This window comes from Portunus trituberculatus, chromosome 27 (genome assembly GCF_017591435.1).
Source record: "Portunus trituberculatus isolate SZX2019 chromosome 27, ASM1759143v1, whole genome shotgun sequence".
Taxonomy (NCBI): Eukaryota; Metazoa; Arthropoda; class Malacostraca; order Decapoda; family Portunidae; genus Portunus; species Portunus trituberculatus.
This window is the reverse complement of record NC_059281.1, coordinates 17,446,196-17,459,477: the sequence shown is the minus strand read 5'-3', so window position 1 is coordinate 17,459,477 and position 13,282 is coordinate 17,446,196. Positions and strand designations below refer to the sequence as shown.

General features: G+C 44.1%; 1 protein-coding gene across 1 annotated transcript; it reads left to right on the top strand.

Moving 5' to 3' along the window:
- The first annotated feature begins 687 nt into the window (after positions 1-687).
- On the top strand, positions 688-10,982 carry LOC123509478. The gene is made up of 5 exons (XM_045263768.1): positions 688-808; positions 1,857-1,891; positions 2,643-8,340; positions 8,488-8,607; positions 10,006-10,982. Exons 1-5 carry the CDS (start codon positions 688-690, stop codon positions 10,191-10,193), a joined length of 6,162 nt encoding a protein of 2,053 aa, XP_045119703.1. The 3' UTR covers positions 10,194-10,982.
- Positions 10,983-13,282: the final 2,300 nt, after the last annotated feature.

The window sequence follows — 13,282 nt, the reverse complement described above, 5'->3', positions numbered from 1 at the left end:
TTTTTTTTGTTTCGGGTTTTGTATTATTGCATTTTTCATACATTTATACAGTTTATTTCAGTTACATATTTTGATCAATGATTGTACTGATTTCCTTTATCAATGTCTCCTTTCATACTACAAATAAAAGAAGATAAAAAAAACAGCGTTAGTTATCCGTTTTATTGATTCTAAAAAAAAAAAAAAATACGATGAAATTGAGTGAGCAAAGAAAATCGTATTTCGAACAAATAATACTCGTATATTCCGGTATATACGAGGCGGGCGCGTGCAGTGTGGTGTCAGCAAAGGCCCTTGAAGTTACTAGGCAGATTAACGCCTTTACCGCGAATCGTAGCAAATATGCTTGGAGTTAAAAGTAAATGAGAGCAAAGGCAATATTTCCAAGAAGCACGCGTCTGTAAGCTCTTTGTAAATACGAATTAAAGTGCCACAAAAATGGCTTCATTATGAATTGATGGCGAAAGAACTAGGAAAAGAAAAGCGAATCAGGCACGGCAAATATCAAATTCTATCGTCAAGTGATGTATAAAAGATCTTGATAACAGAAGTAACGACTATCGTTCAAGAAAAGGAAAACAAAACAGAAACACAAAGGATACAAGGGCCACGCGCTGACAAGTTCACAAGACAAAACAAAAAAGGGACTCGCACACAGCCAGGCAGGTTCTGATCCCACAAAAGCCGATGGGAAGTAGAACCGATCCACTCTACTATCCTATTACACTTCCAAAGCTGCGCCGTGGCGGGGCGGCTGGCCACGTGTTGGTGTGCCCCACCTGTACCAACACACTGCATCCCAACAACGGTGGGAGGAAATTAGTGCAGTTGTACATAGTAAACACAACTGTGATGCAAAATATACAAAATTTACGGCAGTGATGATGATGGTGGTAATGTTAAAGATACAAACGATAAAACAAAAATAACAACTGGTAATATTACTACTACTAATACCTCTTCTATTACTACTACCACTACTACTACTACTACTACTAACTACTACTACCACCAATGATGATAATAATAATGATAATAATAATAATAATAATAATAATAATAATAATAATAATAATAATAATAATATAATAATAATAATAATAATAACAATAGTAAAAGTGATAATTCTAACAGGACAGAATGAAAACCACCACCATCACCTGCGGACAAAAAGACAAACCAAATCAACCACCATGTACCAAAAAGAAAACAAAAAACGCGTCAAAAAGTCTAAAGTGGCAATAACATTTTTCGCCTTCAAATTGAAAGACCAAATCGGTAGTTTTTCCCTTCATTTTTTTCCACTTTAATCCCGGTGAGGTAATTACTGCCGGCCGAGATAATTATCAGACCGGTAACGAGCTCGCTGCACTCTTCTACCGCCATAAGCGTGTGTGGGAGAGACTGTCAATTAGTGGCTCGTGGATGAGACTCTTCCTCTCTTCCCGGCGGCTCTCGGCTTGCCCTTTCGATCCCCGCTAACTCTCTAACCCGCTAACTCTCCGCCCACCTGCCTCGCTCCCCGTGCTGCTTTTGTTTACATGTCTTTTTTTTTCCCCGTTTTCTTTTTCGTTTGCCTCGCGACTTGGGTAATTACTGATTTGGAGATTTATTTGTTATTGTGTGTAGAGTCTGCTGGTTAGGGAGTATGAAATATGGGTAAAGAAGTGTTCTAGTTGAGTTTATGTGTATTCATCTCTAGTTTTTATTTCAACAGATGCTCATTGCTATTATCATTATCATTTTTACTGTTATAATTATTATTATTATTATTACCTTTACTATTATTATTGTTATTATTATTACTATTATTATAGCCAATAATGATCCATAATTAACTTTTCTTTTTTCTCCAGGTGTTACGTTACTCTTCCTTGGAATAATTGCCAGGGTAAGTCAAGTCTCTCTCTCTCTCTCTCTCTCTCTCTCTCTCTCTCTCTCTCTCTCTCTCTCTCTCTCTCTATCTATCTATCTATCTATCTATCTATCTCGCACAGCACATAGTGAATATAAAGAAGATTAAATCAGTTTAAACTGAGTGACACACTGGAACAAGGAATTGGAGAGAGGAGAAAAACACGTATGAACAAGTTGGAAGGCAGAGGAAGTCATAATAGTCGAATTATAATTATTATATGACTGAGTGTGAGAGGTTTGATGAATATTGAATAAGGGTACCAGTGTGTCGCGGAGGAAGAAATTCCGGGACAGTTAGGTGAAAGAAATAACGGAGTGGACAGACACTTGAGACGGGAGACTGTAGAGCGATGATAAAGAGATGAATAGGTGACGTGACACATGGCAGTACATGAAGACTGAGGAGAGAGACTCGTAAGAGAAGTGTGAACTTCTCCGCGAATGAGCAAGAAGAGGATTAAGTGAAATAAGGCGATACTGATATTCAGGGGAATTAATCAAGCATGCGAACGAGACGTTAGACCAGCTGAGTGGCTCAAACAAACAGATAAAAATGAGCTACCATCCTTCCCCTATCATCAATATTCTCATGGACTTGTATCTCAACGCTCCCTTGACAATGTAAGACTAAGGACGGCAGACTTGACACATCGAGACATTACATGCTTCAGGAGAGGCAAGTGATGTATTCTGTAAGAGTTTCATTCTCATATGTATTTTTGCAGGGCGTTAGTCAAGAGGTCGACACTTCACATGGTGAGGGTAAGCATGATGTGATAAAGGAAGCTGGCACTGAAACGTCGAGAAGGAATGCCCCGCAAGACTCGCTGCACCGAATACAGCAACGACCCTTCCGCCCTGTTGGTCGCAGCCATAAAAGGTTCTCCACTGACAAAGCACTCTCCTCACCTCACCTCTCGTCGCGCCAAGAAAGAATCCAGAAACATTTTCGTCAGGCAGCTCAAAGAAGGTTTGCTTTGGGGCTAGTGGTCCCACGACGGAGAGGAGATCCCTCTAATGCGGGTATTCCTTCACCGCTTCCCACGCGGCCACGAGAAACGACATCGCGACGAGAAGGTGGACTTAGATATGCTCAGGAACGTGAGTCGTCTGGTATTTCAAGGGACGCAGCTGAAAGCACAGGGGAGCACGTCACGAAGGCTCCCAGGTTACTAGTTACTAAGATTCACGGGCCCATCAAGGCAACGCAAGATTCTTCCCTTTCTCGAAGGCAAGGGTTTCAGCCTGAGTCGGTAATGAATGACAAGGATCATGGGAGTCTGGATCAAGGAGAGATCCTATCAGACGAAGATGAGAAGCGAAACGATGGCAAACATGAGGCTCTGGCAATAGAGCCCTCCCAGCAACCAGTCAAGGCGTCACAAGTCCCCGTCAGAAAGAGTGGTGGCGAGCAGGAGAAAACGTCCCTTCAAAATATTAACATGCCGGCCGCTGGAGTTAGGGAAAGAGTTAGGCTGCAGGGAGGAAGACCGCGATTTCGTCTTAGTGATGACGAATCGGGTGAGCAGGGAGAACGGAGAGGAATCTCCCTTCCCTTACGCAGAAGACGGTTGAGATTTCTTCGCCCTAACTTTAGAATTCAGAGAAAAGGTTCGAGATTGGTGGCTCGCCAGAATCCTCCTGTCAAGTTCCAAGACCGTAGGCTGTCTGAGATACATCAACAGCCATCGCTTCCAGAGGACTTGGAACATAGTGTTGACAAGCCAGCGACACCACATTCCCACTCCACTACAGGAGAGGAATCAATTGTCCACCAAGAACCGCACCACGTCCTAACACAGACACCATCCACTTATCTTCCAAGAAAAGCACAAGGTAGTGATGACGTCACAACATCTCATGTAAAACACCAAGACGGTGACACACAGGGGGCTGCAGTTGGTCCGAAGGAAACTAAAGAAGTGGTCTTTGACTTGCCAGAAGAGGACATTCAGATGGAGTTGAGACAGCAGAGTCACACCCAAGCTCTGCATAACGAGCGTGTTGAGTCAGAGGACCATCACATTCCAGCGGAAAGGCAGCAACACAGCGCAACATCTGAGGGAGAACGGACAATGACTCATTCTATCTCTGCAGACCATTCAAAGATCCAACATGAAAGTGCTAATCTTCCTGAGACCGTTGGTTCTCTGATGGACGTTTCACCCAAAGTTTTAGCAACAACATCCTCTTCCTCTAACCAAGACTCCTCAGTCCATTCAGAGATTCTTACCCCTGCCTCCTTCGATGAGTCGTTTGATGAACATTCAACAGATCAGCAGCAGTATTTGCCAAAAGTCAATAACCTTCAGCGACTGTCTGCTCGCCAACAAGAAATAGCCAAACGCAGACTTTCCCAGGGCAACCAGAGCAGCAGTCCAGGCGTGCCTCGAGTGCAAACCTTCATCAGACATCGCTTTAGTCAGAACCAACAGAGAGCATCTCAACCTCAAAGGCTGAAGCCAGTAAGGCAACCACAGACGGAAAATTTTCCTGTTCTGCAAACTCCTCAGACAGTTGTATCAAGTTTTCCTCGAAATGATTCCAGCCAATCACAGACCCTCCGTGAGCCTGAAATAGAGTCTCACTCATCAGCTCGGCTTAACCAGGCTGAACGTTTGACACAGAAAACAAGAGACTCTATCCTTCACTTCGCTCAACCGCGCCATAGATTTTCTGACCTCTCCTCGCATGTTGATGTAACGGGCACGCAAGAAGGGCCGCTACTTAAATCTGTCACTCTTCGGATCCACCGAACTGGCACCTTACCTCAAACTTCCAGTGATTCTCCCGGGCAACAGGAAGGCCGGAGAATACCGCTAATACTGGACAACAGGAAGGGCCTGGAACATCAAGAAGAGCTGCAGGATAGACATCTTCCTATCGCTTTTGGCATCCACAATCAAAACGAAAACATCCGTTCTTCTTTCCCTATCGACCACTTCACTCCTAATTCTGAATACTTGTCGGATGATGTTCGAGAACGGCTGTCAGAAGGGATGTTACGGTCCACAGAAAATGAACAGCACCATCACCAGCACGATACCACGCATACCATCGCTGAACAACAGCAACACCGGCAGGCGCCTCTACAGTCCAGCGCACGCCAACAAAAGCAACACGCCTCTCTACAGTCTACTGCACACCAACCGCAGCAACACCACCAGCACGGCACTCTACAACCCACCGCACACCAACAACAGCAACGAGCTCCTCTGCAGTCCACCGCACACCAACAACAACAACACACTACTCTGCGTTCCACTACACACCAACAAGAACACCACCACCATGCCACGCTGCAGCCCATCGCACTCCAACAACAACAACAACAACGCGCTCCTCTACAGCCCACCACACACCAACAACAGCAACGCGCCCCTCTACAATCCACCGCACACCAACAACAGCAACACGCCTATCTACAGTCCACTACACACCAACAAGAACACCACCAGCACGGCAGTCTACAGTCCACCGCACACCAGCAACAACAACGCCCCTCTCTACAGTCCACCGCACACCAACAACAGCACCGCCCCTCTCTACAGTCCACCACACACCAACAACAGCAGCACTCCTCTCTGCAGTCCACCGCACACCAACAACAGCACCGCCCCTCTCTACAGTCCACCACACACCAACAACAGCAGCACTCCTCTCTGCAGTCCACCGCACACCAACAACAGCAGCACTCCTCTCTGCAGTCAACCTCACGTCAACAACAACAACGCCCCTCTCTACAGTCCACCGCACACCAACAACAGCAGCACTCCTCTCTACAGTCCACCGCACACCAACAACAACAACGCCCCTCTCTACAGTCCACCGCACGTCAACAACAGCAACGCCTCTCTCTACAGTCCACCGCACACCAACAACAACAACACTCTTCTCTACAGTCAACCGCACAACAACAACAACACGCATCTTTACAACCCAACACATACCAGCAACACTACCAGCGCGACAGCCAACACCACACCGCACATCACCACCACCCTCACCACCAGCACATCTCACTGCAGTCTAATACACGTCAACACCATCATCACCAACACCACGCTCAACAGCAGCAGCAACACCAACAACAACATCAGCACACATCTCTCTCCCACACTCATTTAGACGACCACCACTACAACACGCAGTTGACTTTATCGCACGAGGAAGACCAGGTTGATGACAAAGAGGAGCCACGCCTCGATACCCACACGCCTAGACAGACTGATCTACACACTGCTAACCCAACCCAAGGTGGCACTGGAGGTAACAATTTCCTCCAAACTAAAGATAATACAGGAATAACGAAAGATGACATTGGCTTTCTTGAGGGAGCAGCAGTGGCTTCACTTCTGAGCGGAGAGCACATGGGACTCAAGCACGCTTCTCATCATCATGACAACGTAAAACCTCTCACGAGGGACGACGGTGTCTTCAGAGCAACAAGTGTCGGCCGCCTCACCGCTATTGGTCACACACATGCTGAAGGAACTCAAAGGGAACACAGTGAACTACGTCAAAAGCAGCCAGAATTTCCTCCCTTGCACAGTACCACAGATGTCAGGGGTGTTAGAATAAGTCAACCGTCACATCTCCGACAATCCGATATTGTGGAGAGTCAAGTGCCGTATCTCCGACAATCCAGCGTTACTGAGAACCAGTCGTCCCATGTAAGGCAGTCCGGAGTGACAGAGAGCAAAATTTCACATTCAAGGCAGTCTAATGTGGGAGACGGTCAAGCGACGGTTATCGAAAAGGCTGATGTAATGGACAGCCATGCACCGCAACTAAGACAGCCTGGAGTGACGCATAGTCAAACAGAAAATCTCCGACAATCTGCTGTGATGGACACTCAAGCCCCACATCTAGATCAGTCAGGAGTGACGCAGAATAAAACACCGCATCTTAGACAATCTGGCATGACAGAGAGCCAAACACTGCATTTGCGAAAGTCTGATGTGACAAAGAGTGAAACACCACATCTCCGACAGTCTGGTGTAGCAGACTCAGACTCGTCAAAGAAATTTGACGATACAACTATTTATGGATCCAGTAACCGCCAAAGTCACGCTGACGCCTATCTTTCGCATCTGAAAAAGCTGGAATCTGAACTGGAACGCCATGTCTCACACATCAGAGATGGAACTGCAAGTTTCAAGAAAGTGGAGGCACTAAGTGAAGGAGACAGCCGACCCAGAACTACAGGAGAGGACGTTTCCACTTTCAGACAAAGTGGGGTAGTAGCCAAAGGAGTTCAGACATCACGGTCACATACAAACGATGAAAAGGTAATTATTTCGAATTTCCGAGATGGCACCTCTAGGCTGACAGGTTCAGGACAGTCTAGCGACGCAAGGAACGAAATAAGGATAAGAAACCAACTCAGTAGTACAACAGAGGCAAGAAATGAAGAGGTGCAGGTCTTCCAGAGTGGACAATCTGGACAGGTCGATGCCTTCCAGGAAAAAACACAGGAAACCTCGGCACCAGCCTTACCTATGTCAAGGATCTGGAGGCAGCAAAATAACTTGTTACCAATTAAAGCTAGTAGTTCATCAGGTGATGATGTTAAACCTCAATTAATACAACGTCAGAATCCTGAAGCTTGGAATTCACCATCTCTCCGCCGTCCTTCTCAGACTACTGGTGATGATCGCGTTTTGCAGTCTTCTCGTAGTCAGAAAACAACCTTCCAGGATATTACTGCGGCTCCTCGAGCACAGACAACCTTTTTGACATCACCTGCAGTGCAAACAGCTCCAAGGAGGGGGACAGCCAATTTGGCACAAAGCAGACATCAATTTGATACACTTGAAAGATCACAGTCACCACTCCATGTCTCTGTATCTTCTCGGGATGGGCGTCAGCGTCAAGTGCTACCGGCATCTAGAAGGCTTACCAACTCACATGGTCAACCAGCCTACACTTTCCATCGCAGCCCTGACGATGGTGCATTCCAGGAAAACTTGTTCAGACATGGAGATTTTTATAGCTCTCCAAGGCAACCTGGACGGTTAAGGGAACAACAACAAGTGCCTTTCGTTCACCAAGAAGAAAAGAGAGCGGATGTTTCTAGCCGCTCTCGTGAAGGTATATCGAGAGGATCTTTTACGGGATTTTCACAGGCTGTGAGAAACGTGGCGCTAACTACAAACCCAGACCAGAGACACAGACAACAGCATCATGGCGGCAAATCGTTTTGGGATCCCGTGGACAGCTCCTACAAGCCCGTCACTCAAAGAGGCTCAAAGAAGTTCATGGATACACTGCGAAACATGAACGAGGGCATGGAGCAGGAAACACTAATAAAGTCCCTTTCAGTCCTCTTAAGAGGAGAAGACTTTGCAGGCAGATGGTCCATCCAAGACACGTCTAACCAAGCGTCCCAGCGGCCTCAAGATATTCAAATCCCCGAAACCGGTGAGTAGTTACCATTAGATGATTCAGTTACGTGTCCATCAACACGTTTTACTTATGCATGTCCTTTGTTTTCATCTTCGTCTAGTGCATATATTCTTGCAGTGTGACTGCTTTCTGTCCACCTCTCATCGACTTCCTCTATCTTAGGGTTCACGTGCAAGGGCTTGGCTTCGGGATATTACGCGGACACTCACGACGACGCCAGATGTAACAGTTTCCACTTCTGCGGTGTTGACGGCACCCACACAAGCTATATGTGTCCTACAGGTGTGTGTGTGTGTGTGTGTGTGTGTGTGTGTGTGTGTGTGTGTGTGTGTGTGTGTGTGTGTGTGTAACATTTAGACGATTTGTTTATCTAAATGAACCCATTACTTCTCAATGGGAAGAAAACTAAGAAAAAAGACACCTGCAATCACCACCATTACAACCATTACCATGTAAATAACTGTCACCATCATTGTTAGGAGAACCACCACCACCATCACTATTATCTCCCAATTAACCATAATAAAAATAACAAAGTTACTTCACTCTAACGCTATACTTCAAATTCAGTTTATATGAACTTCAGGAATAATCAACTAGTGGAGGAAAGTTACGCAAGAAAGAAACTAGTTTTTAAGAGCTCAATGCTGGAGGCACCGCAGCATCTCCCCTCTAAGTTACTTCCTGTTTTGTGGCTTGCTTTTTTTCCTTCCTTCGCGTCATGCACAGTCCCCTTGAGTCATTTGTTGAAATACGTTCACGGGAAATTGATTGACAGCCCACTCTCCATCCACAGCAAAACAATAGACGGTGTTGTTTTTTACTGATAATGTGAAAAAAGAGGCAAATGCTGTATGGAAATTAGTTATTAAATTTTCCTTCATCCTTCGTGCTTCTACTTAACTCTGTGGTCTTTGTCTTTGTCTCTGTTTGTCTCTTCCCTTCTCTGCCTCTGTTCCTTCCACACAATTCCTTCCCTTTCTATCAATAAACTCTCTTCCAAGCCACTGCTACTCCATTTAAATTCTTCCTCCCTTCATTATTACCAACCCAACTTCTATCACACTGTCTCTCCCTCACTGTCTCCAGCCTTCAAGTTCTGCCCGGCGCCACATCCCTCACGCCTCCCTTTTTCATCCTTTCCTCATTAACTATCTTTCCTCACACTTCATTACCATTCTTACATTAATCTTTAGTCTTTGTCCTTTATTAATCTCCTTCCTCTTCCTTTATTAATAGTCTTCCATTCCTCCCCTCCTCTTCACCGTTTCTTTCATGCCTTCGCGTCCGTGCTTCGTCCCTTCGCCTCCCTTAAGTCCTTTCATTCATTTATGCTTAATCCTGCCTCCATATCTCACTGCTTTTTCATATTTCCATCTATCAATAGGTAATTTATTTTATTTTTTCTCGTCACTGATTTTGAATATTTTCTAGTCTTATTTTTATTCTTTATTGATCGCACTTATTTTCTATCTTCTGTGTGTGAGTTTTAAACACATCTTTCCTTGAATATTTTTCTTCTTCACCACTCTCTCTCTCTCTCTCTCTCTCTCTCTCTCTCTCTCTCTCTCTCTCTCTCTCTCTCTCTCTGAAACGTTTGAACATACGGTCCAGTGTCCCCCAACACTCTATCCCTTCTGTTAACCAAGACACCCTCACTTTCACACATTCCTCTTTCAGGCACAGCATTCAGTCAACAGCTTCAGGTGTGCGATCACGCCTTCAGGGTGAAATGCAGAGCACCTCACCGCGGCGACAGCCAACCCCACGACCACCAACAAACCTCCCCTGACACCTCCAGAAAGCGGGACCGTTTCGGCAAGAGAGTCCCATCCCATAACCCTTACCACCTACGACAGCGTGCTTGAGAGAGAGAGAGAGAGAGAGAGAGAGAGAGAGAGAGAGAGAGAGAGAGAGAGAGAGAGAGAGAGAGAGAGAGAGAGAGAGAGAGAGAGAGAGAGAGAGAGAGAGAGAGAGAGAGAGAGAGAGAGAGAGAGAGACCATAGAAGAAAAAAATAAGAGAAAAAACATAGAGGATTCGTTTCTTCTCCCTCGGGGTTTAGCGAGACAAATCCTACCAAGTGACAGACAAAGACAGACACACCGGAAGGGCACCTCGTCTCTTGCGTTTATTCGAAGACCTTTCCAAATATCTCTAGGCCACCCACATTTGTGCAATATCCTCTCTCCGTCTCTCATATAAACATTCTACATTTTTTCTTATATGCTGGGCGAGAAAAAGCCAGTCAGACGCTTAGTGCGAAGGATTGCTCAAATATAATGATGGTGGATATTCATATGTGTTCTTTGATTTCAAGTTCTCGTGTGTCATTTTAGTCTTCTCAGTGCTTTACCGTTCCAAGCACTCATTCACTCATTGCTCAATACCTCAGTTTTGTAAGGCATTCCTCAGTATCTCATTATTTTCAACACCATTTAGGATGCGTTATTTATCAGTTGCTTTATGAGGTCACACACACACACACACACACACACACACACACACACACACACACACACACACACACACACACACATACGATGAATGCCGTAATGAAGAGCTGCTCGTCTTTGTTACGTCGTGTCTATGAAACAAAGACACACCCGATACGATGTAATTATTCTGTATCTGAATGAAATATATCGATAATTCAGTATTGGTTCTCTGTTTTCTTATTCAACTTCATTACCAAACACACACGCACACACACTAATGGGAAGGAAGATCAAGTATATTATTGATGAGAATGAAATATAAGGACTACTGCATGTTGGCCTCATTTTTTATTGCTATTTCACTTATATTGTTATGGAACGTTGCTACACAGGTGTTTTAAGTAATGTTACACTGAATGATAAAGTGTCTTTCTGATCCAATACACCTGTTAATTATTCCACCTTCTGTTGGTTTTGGTATTTTCATTTCCCACAAACTATCTTTCTTGATTCACGCTTACTGGGATATTTCTTATTATTTTTTTCAGTCCTTTACCTGTCTCCACCTTGGTAAAGAAAACGACAATTCTTGGTGTTTTCCTCTTTGGAAATTATTTTTGTTTTATTGACTGGCACTGGAGTTTTTAGCCAGTTACATATTTAACCACGTCAGCGGTCTCCACTCATGGAAAATAACGTAATTCTTTTCCCTCCGCATGCTCTCCACCACAACAATAAACCTCCTCTTTGTCTCTCTCTCTCTCTCTCTCTCTCTCTCTCTCTCTCTCTCTCTCTCTCCCTCTCAAACACACACGAGTTCGCTACACAAAAAAGTTCTGCCAAATAACTCGACTACGCGTTCCTATGACTCACAGTTTTCCGCTCTGTTCCTTACTGTTTCTGCTCAAATGTACGAATGCTGAGTTTTCTTTTCCGTCCTTCTTGTACCGTTACGAGCCACAGACCATAAACTCGGGGAAGTATAATAAAAAATATGTATACGGAAGTCCAGCTGATGCTCCACTTCTTTTCTTTCTTACTCTTTTCCTCTTATCCGCTCCCTTTCCCTTCTTCCCTCCCTCCCTCCTCCTCCTTCATCTCTTTACGTAATCATGAAACGTAAACTATTTTATGCAACGCAGAAAATTGAAAATTAAGGAAAATATTCCTGCACGGATATCTAAAGTCATATGCTATAATAATAATAATAATAATAATAATAATAATAATAATAATAACAACAACAATAATAATAATAATAACACTACTACTACCACTACTACAACTGCTACTACTACTACTACAATTACTATTACTACTACTACTACTACTACTACAATAATAATAATAATAATTATGATAATAATAATAATGATAATTATTATCATTACATTATTATTATTTCATTCTTTTATTTTATTATTCTAATATCATTTATATGTAATCTTAACATCTTTACACATACATTATATATATACTATTCTGTACATATCAGTATTCCAGTAATATTTTCTACATGCCTTAAAAGCTTTGCTTATAAATAGGCTAGCCAACAAGTTATTGCTAAATGTTCCATTTTTATATATAAATGTCCCACTTGTATAACTTATATGAGCTAAAATAAATGTTCAATGTTTAATATTCTCTCTCCCCCCCTTCCCTCTCTCTCTCTCTCTCTCTCTCTCTCTCTCTCTCTGTCAGCAGTCTTCGTAGAGTGTAAGTGGATGGCAGAATGGCGTCTTGGGGATCCATGAATTTATGATATCCCAAGGGAACGCTGGCGAGGGGGACCAGAATGAAGGGTTACGTGGAGGGTGGAGGAGAGGGACGGCAGGGAAGGAAATGAGTAAACGATGAAGGAGGAATGGCTGCGAGTGGAGGGATGGAAGAATGGTGGAGTGTAAGGGCAGGAAGTGAATAATGAAGGAGGAGGAATGATGGAGACTGAAGGAACAATGAAGGAGGTGGAGGAAGTGGAAAGTTATGTGTTTATTGTGATTCATTCTTTGGGAATATGCGAAAGTATTATAGAAGTGTGTATTTCTTCTCTCCCTGCCTCGCGTTCTCGTTCGTACATGTCTAAATTGGTAAGTTGGTAAGACTATTGATTTAAAGTAACTTAGATTATAATGTAAGCTATAAAGAAATATGACTAAAGACGTATCTCAAACAAAACAGTTAGATACATAAGCTTAAATGAGGTAAATGTGGCACTTATAAACAAAGGAACGGACAGTGGCAATCAGGCGAGAAGGAAAGTAGTAAGGGACAAGAGAAACAGAAAGGTATGGAAGCATGAACGCAGGCAGTCAGAATGGTAGGCATGCACTCAGAAATGCAAGCAATCAGCCAGTTGGGCAAGCAGGTAGCTGCAAGGGAAGAGAAGGTGGAGTGGAGGACGCCAGGGAGAGGGGGGGAGAACAGCACACAGGAGAGGAGAGGACACAGACGATGCTACGAGTAAATAGGCGTAAACTTACAGGAAGACAGACAGACATTCGAAGTAGAAGACTGACGGATG